Genomic DNA, 18,334 nt, shown 5'->3' on the forward strand with positions numbered 1-18,334 from the left:
GTGGGGCGCAGAGTTGTGGTTATGGTGGATGTGCGCTGAGATGGAAGGGCTGAGCTTCGCCGGCCAGGTCCGGGGGAGCAGCGACGTCCCCCATTACCCCCGCCCAGTGGGGGGGAGGGGGGGGACACGGGCCCTCTGTCCACAAACCCAACGATATTTACTCTCCGGCCATTTCAAGGACAGGTTTTCCATCCCCTGTTCTATATCTTCTTATATATCTACTTTTTATTTATTTCAGAGAGGAAGGGGGGGAGAGAGAGAGAGAGAAACATCCATGGCGAGAGCGAATCACTGATTGGCTGCCTCCTGCACGCCCCGTACTGGGGATGGAGCCCACCAACAGGATATTGAACCGTGACCTCTGAACTGTGACCTCCTGGTTCAGAGGTCGACACTCAACCCTGAGCCTCGCCAGGCGGCCTGTCCCTGCCCCTGCCCCAGGCCGCGCTGCCAGAGGCTCTCCGGTGCCAGGACTCCCGGACTCTGGTCTGCCAGCTCCTGAGGGCGGAGGGCGGGACTCGGCCCCGGGAAGCGGCTTGGGCTCTGCCATCCGTGTCCGGAGTCCGGGGGGGGGGGGGGGGGGCCTTCGGCCCGTGGGCATCGGGATGGAGGCGGTGCCACGTGGCTGAGAGCCGGGCTCCGCGCTGAGGGCGGGGACCGCCGGTTCTCACTGTCACCAGCTGGGACACGGTGTCCGAACGTGTTCTTATCGGGGTGGAAAGACTTCAGATAAAGGAGAGCAAACAAGCCCTGAGGGAACAGCGGGAGGGAGGGGGGAGGGAAGGGGAGGGAGGGGCCGGAGGACCTGGTGTCAGCAAAGGCACACCCCCCCACCCCTCCCACCCACCCCCACCCCCCCACCGCCCGCCGGCCAGGTCCTGCCCCTGCGGAGGTAGATCCTCCTGGAATTGCCTGCCGGGAAGTTTTCCAGTTTTCTTTCTTCCTTTTTTTTTTCTTTTAAATATATTTCATTGATTTTTTTACAGAGAGGAAGGGAGAGGTATAGAGAGTCAGAAACATTGATGAGAGAGAAACATCGATCAGCTGCCTCTTGCACACACCCCACTGGGGATGTGCCCGCAACCAAGGTACATGCCCTTGACCGGAATCGAACCTGGGACCCTTCAGTCCGCAGGCCGACGCTCTGTCCACTGAGCCAAACCGTTTTCGGCTATTTTCAATATACCTTTATTGATTTCAGAGAGGAAGGGAGAGGGAGAGAGAAACACCCATGACGAGAGAGAATCACGGATCAGCTGCCTCCCCCACGCCCCACACTGGGGATCGAGCCCACCACCCGGGCCTGTGCCCTGACCCAGAATTGAACCCTGACCTCCTGGCTCCTAGGTCGACGCTCAGCCCCTGAGCCCTGCTGGCCGGGCTGATTTGAGATCTCGATCCCGGCAGCTGCCTGGGTGTGTTCCCGTCCCCCCATCGCTCTCTCTGTTCCCGTCCCGCACAGGGACCACCTGGAGGCCGCCGGCCACGTGTGCCTCCTGAGGGACGCCGAGGACTTCGCGGGCCCCGCGGACGTCGCTGACCTCATCCGGGCGGAGGCCGTGCAGGCGGCCCTGGCTCTGCACCTCTACCGGGCCGGCCGGCTCCTGCAGGGTGAGCCCCCCTCCGCCGTGGCACCGGAGCCCCGAGCACCCACATTGTCCGGTAACACACGCCACGCAGCCCCTCGGCCTGGCTCAGGCGTCGAGCGTCAACCTAGGAACCAGGAGGTCAGGGTTTGATTCCCAGTCAGGGCACAGGCCCGGGTTGTGGGCTCCATCCCCAGTGGGGGGCGTGCAGGAGGCAGCCGATCCATGATGCTCTCTCATCGTGGATGTTTCTCTCTCTCTCTCCCTCTCCCTTCCTCTCTGAAACCAATAAAAACAAGTTTTAAAAAATAAAATAAACACAAACCAACCACAACTCCCACTCCCGGGTTCCCGGGACGTGGGTTTCCAGTTGCTGCTTCGGGACGGGGTGGGGGTGGGGGTGGAGGGCTGGTGCCCGCCTGGGCTCCCCTCGTCACCGTCCTCCCCCGCAGGTCACGGCCTCCCGTTCGGGGTCATCTTCGGCGGCACGGACCTGAATGAAGACGTGCACCAGGGAGACAAGCACCGTGTGATGGGGACAGTCCTAGAAGAGGCCAGGTGCGTGGCGCCCGTGGGGGGAGCTGGTGACACGGAGACCGAGGAAGGCAGCACGTCTCCCTATGAAGCCGCCTCTTTCTTTCATTTGACGCTTTTTTACAAGATGTATTTTTACTGATGTCAGAGAGGGAGGGAGAGGGGGAGGGAGAGAAACATCCATGATGAGAGAGAACCATGGATCGGCTGCCTCCTGCACGCCCCACACTGGGACTGGAGCCCACAGCCTGGGCCTGTGCCCCGACCGGGAATCGAACTGTGACCCCCTGGTTCATAGGTCAATGCTCCACCATGGAGCCACGCCGGCCGGGCTAATTTCTGTAATTCTTTATCCGGTTCCCCTCTCTCTATTTTTTGAGTTAGCACATTTATTTTTATTTTTTTTAAATATATTTTTATTGATTCCAGAGAGGAAGGGAGAGGGGGAGAGAGAGAAAAACATCAAGGATGAGAGAGAATCATGGACCGGCTGCCTCCTGCACGCCCCACACTGGGGATGGAGCCCACAACCCGGGCCTGTGCCCTGACCGGGAATCGAACCCTGACCTCCTGGTTCACAGGTTGGCACTCAGCCACTGAGGTTTTGTCTTGAAAGCATGATTCTGTAATGAGCGTTTGGTCATGACGTCGCGTGTACACGGGGCGCGTGGAAAAGGCGTGGACATCCTCCTGGGAGGCTCCTGGCAGGAACACGTGCTCTTGCCCAGCGAACGCGCGGAGGACCGTCTGGGGGGCGGACACGGCCCCGCCGCTGGGGCATGTGCAGCACGTGGCAGGGGACGCCGCGCGGACCTCCCGTCTGGCAGGTCACAGCCGGGTGCCGTGGGCCGTGTCCTGTGGTTTGGGGGCTCCCGCGTTCCCTAAGGCCTCAGGTCGGAGTGAGGACCTGGGGTTCCACCCGCAGCGTTCTCCCCGGTTTCTATTTCCGTGAGAAACCCGTGACCACGTTTCCTGGCCTCCCTGCACCTGAGGCTGGGAGCCCTCCTCTAAGGGTGTCTGGGCCTGGCCAGCGGGGCTCCGGGGTTAAGCGTGGCCCTGTGAACCAGGAGGTCACGGTTCAATTCCCGGTCAGGGCACAGGCCCGGGCTGTGGGCTCCATCCCCACCAGTAGGGGGCGTGCAAGAGGCAGCCGATCCATGATTCTCTCTCCTCAGGGATGTTTCTCTCCCTCTCCCTCTCCCTCCCTCTCTGACATCAATAGAAATAGACACTAAAAAAAGGACATTGGCAGTTTGGAGCCTCGTGCGCTCATTCCTCGCAGGAACCAGAGTTTGCGAGGCGAGAGCGGCCGACCGCACGCTCGGCGGGGCTTCCTGCCGCGGCTCACGGTCCGTCTCCATGGGCGGCTTCGGGCACGAGCGTGGCCTCTTCCCTGACGGCCTCCTTTCTGCTCCCTCCCAGGTTCGCCGTGGCGTTCACAGAGGCCATGAGGGCGGCCGCGTGCCGGCAGTGGGTACGTGTCCGTGCGGCCCCAGGCTTCCGGGCGGGCAGTCCTCACGGGGCCCTCCGCACCCTTCCCTGGAGAGCCCGGTCCTGGTGCCTGTGTTCTGTCTCCCAACAGATTGTGTTCTCTTGTCCTCCATCTCCTCCTCCATCTCCTCCTCCTCCATCTCCTCCTCCTCCTCCTCCATCTCCTCCTCCTCCTCTTCCATCTCCTCCTCCTCCATCTCCTCCTCCTCCTCCCCCCCCCCCCCTCCTCCTCCTCCTCCGTCTTCTCCTCCTCCAACTCCTCCATCTCTTCCTCCTCCATCTCCTCCTCCTCCATCTCCTCCTTCTCCTCCTGCATCTCCTCCATCTCCTCCTGCATCTCCTCCATCTCCTCCTCAATGCCCCCCCATCCCCTCAGCTTCAGCTCAGGACACACACCACGTGCTCGGTCACTGGCGCGTGCTGGTTGGAGCTGCGGTAGCTTTCCCGCTGACCCAGTCACCACGAGGCTCTGACCGCCTGTCCCCCTCATCGCAGGGACGTCCTCCCGGAGCCCCCTCCCTGGCGGGTGGGCGGGCGGGCGCTGTGCCGAGGGGCTCTCCGGCTCTCCCGGCGGAGGAGGCAGCTCCTTGCTGCTGGGAGGAGCTGGTCCCAAGCGAGCGTCCCCGAGGCTGCTTCGCCGCGTTTTCACGGAGATTTCCCTGTTTTCACGGCCTCCGTCTTGTTTCTAGAAAGCTGTTGTCGTGGGCTGTGAGTTCACTTGTTTCTCTTTTCTCTCTTCCCTCCTTTCGAAAGCCTCATGCAAAGGGCAAGATCTGTGTCCAGGGTCAAGGTAAGAATTTCTAAATGTATTTGGGGGGGAAATTCTTATCGCTGAGAGACACGGACTGAAGGGTTTATGAATGAATGTGATGGCGGAGATGTCCTGAGCAGCCACTCACCGAACGGACGCGTTTTACTTTCTGACGTTAAGATGGAAGACACATGGTCCTGGCCGGGGGCTCAGTGGTTAGAGCCGCCGGCCCAAGGGCTGAAGGGTCTGATCGAGGGCCTGTGCCTTGGCGGCAGGCTCCATCCCGGCCTGGTCGGTGCCAGGTGGGAGCTGGAAATACCGGGTGGGGGGGGCACTTTGTAAAACACACGCTTGTCTAACCGCGATGCTGTCCACCTGAACTACAGCAAAATGAAACTGAGTGTAAACTGTAAGTGGCAAAAACTGTTTTGAAGAAAAGATAGCCCTGACCGGTGTGGCTCAGTGAATAGAGCACCGGCCTGCGGACTGAAGGGTCCCAGGTTCGATTCCGGTCAAGGGCATGTACCTTGGTTGTGGGCACATCCCCAGTGGGGGGTGTGCAGGAGGCAGCTGATCGGTGTTTCTCTCTCATCAATGTTTCTAACTCTCTGTCCCTCTCCCTTCCTCTCTGTGAAAAATCAGTAAAATATATTTTAAAAAATAAAGGAAAGATAATCCGGGAGGTGTTGCCCGGGGATCCCGTGTGTCTGTCCATGTTCCATTTTCCAGAGAGCCGTGAGGGTGACTCTGTCTGAGTGGGTGACCCCGTGGCAGACAGCCATGTCCGGTTTGGAGAAGCGGAGGTTGGGGATGGGAACAAGGACGTCGTTTCTACCCGGGACGATCCGAGTTTAGTTGCCAATGTTTTAGAAACCTGCCACTTACACACATTTAAAAAAACAAACAAAAACTTATTATTGCATCGCATAGCATTTAAAAAAAATACGTGCTTATTGATTTTTATAGAGAGAAGAAGGGAGAGGGAGAGAGAGAGAGAAACATCCATGATGAGAGAGAATCATGGATTGGTTGCCTCCTGCACGTCCCCCACTGGGGATGGAGCCCCCAACCCGGGCCTGTGCCCCGACCGGGAACCGAACCGTGACCTCCTGGTTCCTAGGTCGATGCTCACCGCTGAGCCACGCCCCCCGGTCCTTACACGCGATTTTAAGGAAACAAACCTGTGGCCCAGAGGCGCTCTGGCCCAGACGTGAACTAATTCTCTCTCTCTCTCCCTCCCCCCACTCCCCCCCCTCCCCCGGCCCAGGAATCGCCACGGCTCCCAACGCCGCCTTCCGGTGGGGCACCTTCCTCCAGCTCGCAGGTGAGGGCCCTGGCAGGGCGGGCGGTTCCAGGAAAGGGCTGTGGGTCCCAGGGGCTCCCGGTCCCGGCGGGCGGGGCTGGGAGGGACAGGATGGTTGAGGCCAGAGGAGGGGACGCGGTTCTGTCCCCTCTGGTGCCGCCATGGCGCCTCCTCCGGGAGCAGAGCCACCGGCAGAGGAGGAGGCGCCGTGGCCACCGAGCCAAACTGGCCGGGGCTGTGACTGTATCTCCCGGGAAGCCTGCAACGCCTCTGTTCAACCTGAAATGTCTCTCCGGGGTGACCAGGCAGGGCTACTACTGTGGGGCGGGGGAGGGGAGAGGGAGGGAGAGGGGAGGAGGAGAGGGAGGGGAGGGAGAGAGGGAGGGGGAGAGGGAGGGGGAGGAGGAGGTAGAGGGAGGGGAGGGGGGAAGGGAGGGGAGAGGGAGGGGGAGAGTATGGGGAGATGCAGTCCAGCCGTGAACTTCAGAGAGGAGACGGAAAATGCAAAACCCCCGTCCTGCCGGCAGCAGGCAGGAGGGCACCCCAGCCTGTGTTCACTCCGAACTTCTCACACCAGGCCTCGGGCAAGCACCGTATGTCAGTGTTCAGCTCCTTTGGAAAGAAAAATAAAATGTGCGGCATTTTATTAGAAATAACTTCCCAGGTGCCCTCATCCATCTCAGCCGGAGCGCGAGGTCCTAGGCGTCACGGGGGTCGCTCCATCACCCCAGTCACGGGGGTCGCTCCATCACCCCATCCCTCAGCGCCCAGCGCCCGGCTTACACGGCCGGCCCGGCGCACACTCACTCCATCTTCCCTGCGTCACCGCGCGGCGGCCTCGGGCTGGGATCCATCTCGGGGTTTGTCATCCAGGGCCGTCCTCTCGCGGGCTCACAGGGAGTGATGGATGGGGCAGCCGGAGATTTAAAACACTCAGGAGACCTGCTGGCTGCCCTTTAAGAAAAAAAAAAAAAATATATATATATATATATATATATATATATATATATATATATATATATATATATAATTTTATAAATATATATATAATAATATATATATTATTGATGTCAGAGAGGAAGGGAGAGGGAGAGAGAGAAACATCCATGAGGAGAGAGAGTCGTGGACCGGCTGCCTCCTGCACGCCCCCTGCTGGGGATCAAGCCTGCTACCGGGCCTGTGCCCTGACCGGGAATCGAACCTTGACCTCCTGGTTCCTAGGTCGATGCTCGACCCCTGAGCCCCGCCGGCGGCCGGGCGCGGCCAGGTTGCACTGAACATTGTAAACGTCTGCAGAACATGTGGGTGCAGGGAGAGGGCGTGGCTGCGCCCGTGGCGGGTCAGAGGGTGGCTTTAGGGTGAGACGTTCTGGAGGAATCGGCGTCTCTGGGTTTTAGGATCAGATGTCTGCGCTCGTCCATGTGGTTGTCTGTCTCTGTCGCCTGGACTGCCCCCCCCCCCCGCCTGTCCCCCGGCTTCCCCACCCCCACCCCCGCACCCCCGTCCCCATCACCTGTCCCCCCGCTTTCCCACCCCCCCACCCCGGCTTTCCCTCTCCCCCTGCACCTCCGCCCCCATCGCCTGTCCCCCAGCTTCCCCACCTCTACCCCCGCCCTCAGAGCCAGCGTTGGCCACGCCTCACGGCCCCGTGAGCTTCCCGCGCGGCCACCGACCTCCCGAACTCTCGTCTCGCAGGCATCCCCCAAAGTGCGGACACCTTACACGTGTTCCTGCTCATCTGCGGGCTCCGGCCCGTCAAGGACCCGCTGTACCTGGTGGACGCCTTCGCGGGTACGTGGCTGTGGGGCCTGCGGGCTGCCCGGGGCTGAGTCCCCGTCTCGTCCTCTGCGTGGTCGGCAGTACCGCCCCGGGCCGTTCCTTTGGAGAAACCGGAAAAGCCACAGCGCTGTGGGACCTGTCGTGGTTTCTCACGTTCTGTGCCCCGGCCCCGAGGGAAGCTAGAAGAGGGCGGAGCCCGGCCGGCCCCGCTCAGGGGCTGAGTGCCGACCTATGAACCTGAGGTCAGGGTTCAGTTCCCGGTCAGGGCACAGGCCCGGGTTGCGGGCTCCATCCCCAGTGGGGGGCGAGCAGGAGGCAGCCGATCCATGATTCTCATCAATGATGTTTCCATCTCTCTCTCCCTCTCGCTTCCTCTCTGAAATCCGTAAGAATATATATATATATGTATGTATAAATTAGCCGAGTTCTGAGGCTCAACGAACGTTACCGGGCGTGCTCCGGGCAGGCAGGGGGCCGGTGCGATGGGCGTGGAGTTTCGCTGCTCACGGCGGCCCCCGTGCTCTCGCGTTCGGGGGCTCGTTACTCCTAGTCACCTAGTGAGTTAGGTATCGGGCCGAGGCGTAAGGGTCCAGGACCATCCTACGTACCCAAGAGCAAGAAACGTCAACGTTTTTACCCTTTAAACCCACCTCGTTTAAATGGGCGGCTGGGAACAGAACCAGAAGATGAAATGGCTCATCGACGAGGCTTTGTGTCCCGCTGGGACTTGTAACCCTTGTTAAAGTGTCTTCCCCCCTTTCCTCCCCGAGAATGGCACCAGGAGGAGCCCAGCGTGTACCTGGTGATCGTCGGCCCTGAGGTGAGTAGACGCCGGCGCACGCCTGCCCGGACACCCCTGCGGGCTTGCGCTTGCACGTTGCTCTCCTGACTGAATTATTTTGTCCACTTTGAGTAAGTAAACTCTGTTTGCCTTTTTTTTTTTTTTTAAATCCTCACCCAAGGATGTTTTTATTGATTTTTGAGAGAGAGAAATGGGGCGGGGGGAGAGAGGAGAGAGAGAGAGAGGGAGACATCTATCGGTTTCCCCCGGCATGTGTCCTGACCGAGAATCGAACCCGCCACCTTTTGGGGTGTGGAACAACGCTCCAACCAATGGAGCCACCCAGCCAGGGCAAGTCTGTCTGCCTTTTTGAAAATGAAAACTAGCCCCGGTCGGTGTGGCTCAGTGGATAGAGCGTCGGCCTGTGGACTGAGTGATCCCGGGTTCGATTCCGGTCAAGGGCATGGACCTCGGTTGCCGGCTCCTCCCCGGCCTGGGCCCTGGTCGGGGCGTGTGCAGGAGGCAACCCATGGATGTGTCTCTCTCACATCGATGTTTCTCTCTGTCTCTCCCTCTCTCCCTAAAAATCAATTTAAAAAATATCCTCGGGTCAAGATTTTTTAATAAATGAAAAATAAATGGAAACTAGACCCCCGTTGCAGAGTATGAGGCTTTACGCAGCTTGATGGGGAATTTGTTGCTACGAAGCATCAAGGATACATTGTTACGGAAGCCGGTCAGGGATACATTGTTATGGAAGCGTCAGGGATACATTGTTACAGAAGAGTCAGGGATACATTGTTACAGAAGCATCAGGGATACATTGTTGCATAAGCCGGTCAGGGATACATTGTTGCTACGAAGCGTCAGGGATGCATTGTTGCGGAAGCATCAGGGATACATTGTTGCTACGAAGCGTCAGGGATACATTGTTGCTACGAAGCATCAGGGATACATTGTTGCATAAGCCGGTCAGGGATACATTGTTGCTACGAAGCATCAGGGATACATTGTTGCAGAAGCGTCAGGGATACATTGTTGCTACGAAGCGTCAGGGATACATTGTTGCGGAAACCTGGAGGGGCCGCAGCAAAAGAGTCACAGACAGCCGAGAGGGTTTGTCTGCCCTGTGGGGGGCCCCGGTTGCTGGGGAAACTCCCCTAACCACTCAGCAGACAAGCCCAGAGCAGGGGACTCGGGGGGCCACGCTGCACGGAGGAGCTCACCTGGCAGGCGGGCGGGTGTGCGGCCCCGACCTTGGCTGTTGCCCGGGGACCGGAGTCAGGGGCGCCTGGGGGTCCCTCTGCTCCAGGTTCCGGTCGTGCCCAGGCGATGGGGTGTCAGGGCAGTGAGGCCTTCCTGTCCTCCTGGGGCGTCTGTCCCAGGCTTGCATGTGCGCCCCAACATCCTCCCATCCCGCGGCCAAGCAGGGAGCGTGGAGGGTGCGTGGGCTGCGTGCAGGAATGACCTCGCCGTGACCTCAGGGCACCAACGGGAGCAGGGGGGGGGGGAGGCAGCGGGGCTCCGCGCAGCTCAGGGTCTCGCCGGTTCTGCAATTTTTCCTTCTGTGGGTTTTTTGGTTCCTGCGGGACCCACAAAGCATGCAGTGTGTGTGCGGGGGGCGGGGGGGGGGGGGTCCCCACGCTTTGCTCAGTGTTCTCAGACCCCTGGAAACGGGAGGTTTACCCAGGAAAAGGCCACCTCCCCCCACAAGGTAGCCAGGCCACCGCCCGAGACCGAAGCACCCCTCAGCCTCAGTCGTTGGTTTGGGGTAACATCCCCCCCCCCCCCCCACACACACACAGGAAGTTTCTGGAAAACAGAGTAACTGCGTGATAAACTACAGGGACAGCGCTGTGTGCATGCCACGGGCTGGGCCGGGCTGTCATTGGGAGCCCTGCTGGCAGGTGTGAGGGAGACAGGAACTGCTCTGCCTTCACGCACCCCCTAGATCCCCCCTCCCCCAGCCCCCCCCCCCCAGCTCCCGGAGTAACAGGAAGCCGCCGTGTGGGTCCCAATGTTTCACACGTTGTGTCACACTTGCACAGACGAAGAACATTCTGTCAGTTCTCGTTCAATTGCATTCACTGCTAATAACACAGCGGCGGCGGGGGGTGGGGGGGGGCGGGGGACGGGCGGGGGGGGGCGGGCTGTGCAGCAAAACCAGCCTCCTGGTGACAAGTGCACGCCGCAGCCTTGCACGGACAGGCCCCTGGTCCCCCCGAGAGCCGACACAGGGTCCCCAAAGGTAGCCACGCCGGGGCCTGCACCGGGCTCCAGTCTCGGACCCCACAGCCCACGGGAGGGTGTGTTTCTCCGGGACCTTCTCTCAAGCCCCCCGCCCCCCGCCCCTGTGATTGGCAGGGCAGAGCCGACCCGGGAGTCTCGCTCACGTCTGTCTCGGTCTCTGTGCAGGTCGATCCGGTGTTCACGAGGGAGGTCAAGGCCAAAGTGGAGAGGTGAGCATCGGGAGGGAGCGGGGAGTTAGCGGGAGGGGGACCCCCGTGGCCAGCACTCTCTCCCGTCCCCACGTCTCCATGGCAACGAGTCCCAGCGTTTTACACGGGACTCCTCCTTCAACCCTCTGGACGGACGGTCCTGCGGGGCCCGGACACCGTGACTTCCCGCGTACACGCCCGGAAACAGGTGGCCCGCAGCGTCCGCCGCTCCCTGGACAGGGCAAGGGTCAGAGGACCATCTCTCCCCTCTGGGTCACCCCTCATGGACCCCCCCCCCCCAGGATTCCACTCCACCTTACTGCCCCCCCCTTACTGGTCAGCAGCGGGGACTGGGACATACTGCTGTGTCCCCGTGTGCGATCAGGTGTCTCCGTTGCTCACAGATGCAGATGCAGGTACGTAAAAGCATGACCCGTGAGGTGAGAGGGCACGTACCGAAATCACGGCAGTGGTGGGAAGCGGAGGGGACGGACGCGAGTCAGTATTCTTGAATGAAAACAAACAAAAACAGAAAAGCTGCCCGGCCGGCGTGGCTCAGTGGTGGAGCGTCGACCTATGAACCAGGAGGTCAGGGTTCAATTCCCGGTCAGGGCACAGGCCCGGGTTGTGGGCTCCATCCCCAGTGGGGGGCGTGCAGGAGGCAGCCGATCCATGATGCTCTCTCATCATGGATGTTTCTCCCTCCCTCTCCCTTCCTCTCTGTAATCAGTATATATATATATATACGGAGTGGCCAGATGATGATGATCTCTGAACACATACTAATCTGGCCACTCAGTGTCTATCCTATAGAATAAAAGGCTAATATGCAAATTGTCCCCTTGACCAGGAGTTCGACCAGCAGGCAGGCCGGCCAACCGCCCACGTCCCCTCCCCCTGGCCAGGCTGGCCGGACCCCACCTATGCACGAATTCATACACTGGACCTCCTATACACACACACACACACACACACACACACACACACACACACGGAGTGGCCAGATTATCACGTGTTCAGAGATCATCATACTCTGGCCACTCCGTGTGTACTAAAGGTAAAACCCACAGGACTGAATACTGTCAACTCCTGGCGGGGACATGGGCATTGCTGCGTTCTTCTACCCCAGTGTCTGTTTCTCTCTGTTCACCGGTTACGTCGCCATCAGGAGGGCGGGCGAGGGCGGCGTTAATGTCAGAAAAGCGTCGTTGTCTCGGTCCCGCGGGCGGAACGCAGAGCCCTTATCTCGGACGCGCAGTGTCTGGGAGCGCGTGTCTCGTGTGTTAAACGTCTTCGAAACGCCTCCCGCCGTGCCAGCGGCTGTGTCTCCCCGCCCAGCCCTCCTGGGGCCCCGGCGTGGAAACGCCTCCCACTCCACGCCCGCGGTGTGTTGCAGGTCGGCGGGGGTGCGGCTGCTCCCCGAGATGCCCCAGGGCGACCTGCACGCGGCCGAGAAGAACTGCCTCGCCCTGGTCAACAGCTCGCTCTCCGAGGGCATGTCGGCGGCCATTCTGGAGGTAACGGCTCCCGGGCCCTCGCTCCCCTCCTCGGGCGAATCCCTCACGTCTCAAGCTCGAAAAACACAGTCGCGTTTCCCCAGGAGCTCAGGGCAGACAGCACCGATGTGTTGATTCATTTATTTTATTTTCCTGGATGCATTTTTTAAATTGGTTTCAGAGAGGAAGGAGAGGGAGAGAGAGAGAGAAAGAGAGAGGAACCTCAATGATGCGAGAGAATCCTGGACCGGCTGCCTCCTGCATGCCCCCTACGGGGGATCGAGCCTGCAACCCGGGCCTGTGCCCTGACCGGGAATCGAACCCGGGACCCTTCAGTCCGCAGACAGATGCTCTAACCACTGAGCCAAGCAGCCAGGGCGGGACGCAGCTGCTCTTAAAGCGCCCACCACCGGCTCCTCTTGCGCCCGCAGGCCATGGACCTGGAGGTGCCGGTGCTGGCCAGGAACATCCCGGGGAACGCGGCCGTGGTCCAGCACGGGGTCACGGGGCTGCTGTTCTCCGATCCTCAGGTAACGGGGTCCTTCCCGGGTACGCGTGGCGGGATGGTTTGCATGTGTCTCAACATCTTGCACGTTTTCATCAGCGCTCAGCGTCCCCGTCACGGTCAGGGCGGCCCCACACACAGCAGGCTCTCCCTGGACGCCCCTCCAGATAAAACCTGGGGGCGTGTGGGAAACGGGGGACAGAGGGCCCCTCCGGGTCCTGCCCCCGGAGCAGGGTGGCCCCAGCCAGGCCCTTCCCCTTCCCAGGCCCGGGGTGCCCGTGGCTCCCCCAGCCTCCGGCGTTGGGTGGACGGCCACTCCGCTGGGCCCATGTGGGGGGACGCAATGGGGAGCCACCTGGCATCTAGTCCCGTGGCTGTACGGGCGGCCGTCCCTCCTGTAGGCCACCGTCCTCCCGGAGGAAGGCGAGGCGCTGACGCAGACCCGGGCTTGGGGCGCCTCGGCCGCCCCCTTCGCCAGTGACCCCGTTTCTCTCGGCTTCCTCCCGGGCAGGAGTTCGTGCAGCTGGCCAGGAGGCTGGTCCGCGACCCCGAGCTGGGGGCCGAGCTGGTGGCCCGGGGCAGGGAGTACGTGAGGACGCGCCACTCCTGGCGGGCGGAGCGGGACACCTACCAGCGCCTCGTCCGCACGCTCGAGGGGGACGCGGACCGGCCGGCCTGCTGACCGGCGCCCCCTCTTTTAACGCGTCTGACGGGCACCGGGGTCAAGGCCCCCTGTCCCGGCCGGCTGAGTCTGCAAGGAGGAGACTCTTGGCCTCGCCCCGATGGGCAGGAAGCTGGACGCTGTCCCTGGTCCTGACCTCCCAGATGCGCGGCTCCGTGGTACCTCACGTCCCACCCACCGAGGTACATCTTCATATCCACGCGCACCCCGGCCTCGTGTACGGGGTGAGGGGCATGTTTTTAAGAGAATAAAGTGCGTCGTCAGCAGCCTTCTAAGCTCCTCTCTCTGTTGTTAATAGGCAGGTAAGGCCCCGCCCACGGCTGGGACACGCCCACTGCTGGGACCACGCCCCCCGCCAGGACCCCGCCCTGTCCCCAGGGTTTTAAAAGGAGCCGCGGACACCTGAGCATCATCTAATAGAGAGAGATTTAAACGCAACCACTAGTCCAAGTCCCAAGGAGAGGTGTCCACGAATGCTTTTCTTTCTCCCCCCCCCCCTAATATATTTTATTTATTTCAGAGAGGAAGGGAGAGGGAGAGAGAGAGGAACATCCGTGATGAGAGAGAATCATGGATCGGCTGCCTCCTGCACGCCCCCCGCTGGTGGGGATGGAATTTGCACCCCGGGCCTGTGCCCTGCCTGACCGGGAATCGAACCCGTGACCTCCTGGTTCCTAGGTCGAGGCTCCACCCCGGAGCCAGGCCGGCTGGGCGTACCAGGCTGATGTTTAAGGTAACGGCTTTGTGTGGCCCATGGATGATGTCCCTCATGTCCCAGGGGCCCTGCCTCAGACTGAGAAGCACGGTGGCCTGGGACGTGGGTGACAGCGGGCGCCCACCCCGGGCCGCCAGCAGCCCTCCCCCGGAGACACCCCCCCCCCTCCGGCAGCAGACAGCACGGCGAGCCGTCACACGGCCGGCGCCTCTCTCACCCCGGGAACAACAGCTTAATTGCCGGAGCTGTTTAGTCACCAGCCGCAGCGGTGCATTCGCTAATGAAATGTTTCACGGAGGAGGGAAGAGAGCGCCCCCGCCCCCCGAGCCATCCATCCAGGGAAGTCATTGCTGTTCCTTCCTCGGGAGGCTGCCTGCCCCTCCGTGCGGCGCGTTATCTGCGGGAAGCAGACGCCGGGCCCTCCGTGCGCGGCTGACGAGGTGGCTCCGAAGGCGGTGCCGGAATCAGGGACGTGGTTCACGCTGGCCCTGGTCTCCGGGCTTCTCTCCGCAACCATCTCCCCGGTGCGGCCGCCCCCCCCCCCCCCCCCCACCAGGCCGTTGGGGCGCATGGTCCGGTCCGGAGGTGCCGCTGTAACCCATCACGCCCCGGCAACCAGCAGGCGGCCCCGGTGGCCATAGGGCAATGCGGTCCTTCTGGGAGCCCAGGAACTGGGAAGAGATGGGGGGAGGGGGGGAGGCGGCAGCGGGGAGAGGAGGACAGCCCTTTGGAGTCGGAGTCTCGGCTTGGATTCCATCAGCCAGCGGGAAGCGGGCTCTGGGGTGGGTGGGTGGCCCGTGGGGACTGTGGCTGTGGGAATGGCATTGCTCAGAAGTTAGGGGCTCCCCTGTGGTCGGCTCCTGCCATGTCGTGGTGGTCCAACCCGTGACGTTTTTTGGGGAAGCCCTGGGGTGTCTGGGAAGCCCTCGGGCTCGGGTGACTATGGAAGCCCTCGGGTGTCCACGGAAGCCCTCGGGTGTCCACGGAAGCCCTCGGGTGTCTACGGAAGCCCTCGGGTGTCCACGGAAGCCCTCGGGTGTCCACGGAAGCCCTCGGGTGTCCACGGAAGCCCTCGGGTTCTATGGAAGCCCTCGGGTGTCTAGGGAAGCCCTCGGGTGTCCACGGAAGCCCTCGGGTGTCTAGGGAAGCCCTCGGATATATGGGGAAGCCCTCGGGTGTCTAGGGAAGCCCTCGGGTGTCTAGGGAAGCCCTCGGGTTATGGGGAAGCCCTCGGGTGTCTAGGGAAGTCCTCGGGTGTTTACGGAAGCCCTCGGGTGTCTGGGAAGCCCTCGGGTATATGGGGAAGCCCTCGGGTGTCTACGGAAGCCCTCGGGTATATGGGGAAGCCCTCGGGTGTCTAGGGAAGCCCTCGGGTGTCTAGGGAAGCCCTCGGGTGTCTTTGGAAGCCCTCGGGTATCTACGGAAGCCCTCGGGTATCTAGGGAAGCCCTCGGGTATCTAGGGAAGCCCTCGGGTGTCCACGGAAGCCCTCGGGTGTCCACGGAAGCCCTCGGGTGTCTACGGAAGCCCTCGGGTGTCTACGGAAGCCCTCGGGTGTCCACGGAAGCCCTCGGGTGTCCACGGAAGCCCTCGGGTGTCCACGGAAGCCCTCGGGTTCTATGGAAGCCCTCGGGTGTCTTTGGAAGCCCTCGGGTATCTACGGAAGCCCTCGGGTGTCTAGGGAAGCCCTCGGGTGTCTTTGGAAGCCCTCGGGTATCTACGGAAGCCCTCGGGTATCTACGGAAGCCCTCGGGTGCTTACGGAAGCCCTCGGGTGTCTAAGGAAGCCCTCGGGTGTCTACGGAAGCCCTCGGGTGTCTACAGAAGCCCTCCCTCCGGCATTGAGTCTCTGCTGTGGAAGGGGAGTGAGATTCTCTCTCTTACCGCTAGGGGGCAGCACGTGGCTGGGCTTGGTCAACGGGATGCTTGGTCCAGGAATTTTGAATCCACGGCCCCTGTGGCAGGGCCGCGGGTGGCTTTGGTGTCTTTGCTGTGGCAGCAGCTCCTTGCCCAGGCCTTTCCCGCCACCTGGACTCTCGGAGCTCCTCGTGTCTTCCCGACAGCGGGTCCGTTTCTGTTCCTTGTGACCCAGTAACCCGACCGCCCCCAACAAGCTTCTCAGAAGAACACACCACGGGCTTTGCCTCGGGGGAAGGAGGCGAGGCGCTTTACCGACACCCTGCCTCAATGACACGTTAACCTGGGGTCCACACGTTGGCCACGGGGGAGCAGACTTGCTCTCAGGGACGGTGTTCGGACAGGATGCAGAGGGAATTCCCCCCGGGAGCCCCACATTCAGCCGTAGCCCCCCAAACCCATCGCTGTGGTTGTGGCCCCATAGGAAGAGACTTCCCGGACCTGCGGGCATAGCGTGGGCCGTGACTGAGAGCAGCACCACGTGGTCTGGGAAAGGCAGGCATCGGAGCCAGATGCCCCGCTCGCTTGCTCGCCCAGCTCTGATCCTAAACTCTTCGGTGCTTTGCCCTCTCTCTGCTTTAGTGTCTAATCTGTAACCGGGGACTAACGGTGAGTTAACTCTGCAGCGTGGGGGCCGATGATACATTGTATCTATCAACGGGATACAAACTTACAGCAGCCCCCAGCGCAGGGCTCATTGCCTTCTCTCTTCTTCTGTGGGCCACACAGCAACACGCCTCAGAGTTACTCAACACGGCCCGCGAGACTGCAGGGCGGTGGCTTCCTCCCAGAGAGGGGGTTGGGTCGTTCGGAGTCTCACAGCTGGGATGCGGAGCTCGGCAAGTTGGGCTCAGGGGCCCCCCTGAGTCCTGGGCAGGCAGAGCACCCTGACCCCCCCACCCACCCACCCACGGTTTCCCTCGGGGAGAAGGAGCCTGGATGGACGCTCACCTGCCTGGGTGTCTCCGGGGTCCGGCCCCTGCAGGACACCTGGTGGCTGTTCACTGCGAGCGGGACCCGTTCTCCAGCGGGCCCGCCCGGGCTTGTGGGTCTGGAGGCAGGAAGTCCCCAAGAGGGAGCAGGGGCAGGGCTCTGAGACCCAGGGGTGCACCTGACGGTGCCACGTGGACTAACTCAGGCGATGAAGCCGCCCGCATCCCAGGGTCGGGGAAGAGGAGGAGCTGGACGTGCTATTGAAGATGGCGCTCGCAGGAGACACAGCTCGCCGTGTGCTCAGCCTGTCCCACCGGCGATACACGGACCCACAGGCCGGACACACATGTCTGGGGCCTCGCCAGCCTGGCCTCACCACTCAGGGCCCGAGAAGCTGGTCCTGAGCCCGGAGCTGGGCCTGTGGGCTGCGCCCAGGCCCGATTCTGCACCTCGGGGCTGTCTCCCGTGTCCCGTCCCTACGGAGCCCGGCAGGACACGTGTGTGCCCCCCTGCGCTCATGCCAACAACATGCGGGTCCAACCGTAGCCCGTGTCATCCAGCGTGCTGCCAAGAGGGGGTCCTTCTCTTTGGGGACCCCCAGGCGAGGGGGCTAAGGTGCCACGTGCCGACCCCACACGAGACAGAGCAAGCCTGCGGCTCCTGGCTCTGTGTCTGGAGGCCTCGGTGTCCGGGCCGGCGGTGTGGGTCTTCGCAGCGGCATCGCGCCCAGTGGCTCCCGGGTGCCCAGGGCGCGGGGGTGCAGAGCAGGGGCTGCATCCGGTCTCCCGGGCTGAGGGCTTCGTGACGCAGAACCGGAGCCCCCGCCCGCAGGCCCCCGAGTCCTCTCGGAAGAGTCCTTGCCCGCAGCTGACCTTGGGCAGCCGCGCAGCAGACACAGAGGGTGCCGGACGCTAGGAGGACGGCTATCGATCAGGTCTGCAGGGAGGCGGCGGCGGAGTCGTAAATGCTTATTAATGGCCTGAGACGCGAGGGATGCTGGGCTTCTGGCAGGAAGATAAAGGGTGCGGAGGGAGTTAAAGAATCAGAATCTACAGCCTTCGCCCTGGGAAGGCCGGCTGCCCGACCCGGCTGTGGGTCGGAATCAAGGGTGGTGGGGGAGAGGGCTTTTATTACTATTTTAAAAAAATATTTTTATTGATTTCAGAGAGGAAGGAAGAGGGAGAGAGAGAAACATCGATGAGGAGAGAGAATCATGGATTGGCTGCCTCTTGCACGCCCCCTGCTGGTGGGGACCGAGCCTGCAACCGGGGCATGTGACCTGACGGGGAATCAAACCGTGACCTCCTGGTTCCTAGGTGGATGCTCAACCACTGAGCCACACCTGTCGGGCCCCTTTGACTTTGGGACCTGGAGACTGTAGGCTCTGAGGGACCAGGGCCTCTAGGGACCTGCCTCCTGCAGCGG

General features: G+C 61.7%; 1 protein-coding gene across 1 annotated transcript in view; it reads left to right on the plus strand.

The window, feature by feature from the left end:
- The window catches only part of GLT1D1 (glycosyltransferase 1 domain containing 1), a gene marked incomplete at its 5' end in the record, with an annotated part of 13,813 nt that extends 210 nt beyond the window's left edge, over window positions 1–13,603 (plus strand). The window contains 11 exons of the mRNA XM_079762934.1: window positions 1,463–1,611; window positions 2,039–2,144; window positions 3,543–3,594; window positions 4,365–4,401; window positions 5,630–5,686; window positions 7,361–7,456; window positions 8,215–8,264; window positions 10,641–10,684; window positions 12,060–12,180; window positions 12,591–12,689; window positions 13,176–13,603. Of these exons, the coding sequence (XP_079619060.1) occupies window positions 1,463–1,611; window positions 2,039–2,144; window positions 3,543–3,594; window positions 4,365–4,401; window positions 5,630–5,686; window positions 7,361–7,456; window positions 8,215–8,264; window positions 10,641–10,684; window positions 12,060–12,180; window positions 12,591–12,689; window positions 13,176–13,346 (982 nt within the window). The 3' untranslated portion in view covers window positions 13,347–13,603. The remainder of the gene's footprint in view (window positions 1–1,462; window positions 1,612–2,038; window positions 2,145–3,542; window positions 3,595–4,364; window positions 4,402–5,629; window positions 5,687–7,360; window positions 7,457–8,214; window positions 8,265–10,640; window positions 10,685–12,059; window positions 12,181–12,590; window positions 12,690–13,175) is intronic.
- Window positions 13,604–18,334: the final 4,731 nt, after the last annotated feature.

This window comes from Cnephaeus nilssonii, assembly GCF_951640355.1.
Source record: "Cnephaeus nilssonii genome assembly, chromosome: 22".
Lineage (NCBI taxonomy): Eukaryota > Metazoa > Chordata > Mammalia > Chiroptera > Vespertilionidae > Cnephaeus > Cnephaeus nilssonii.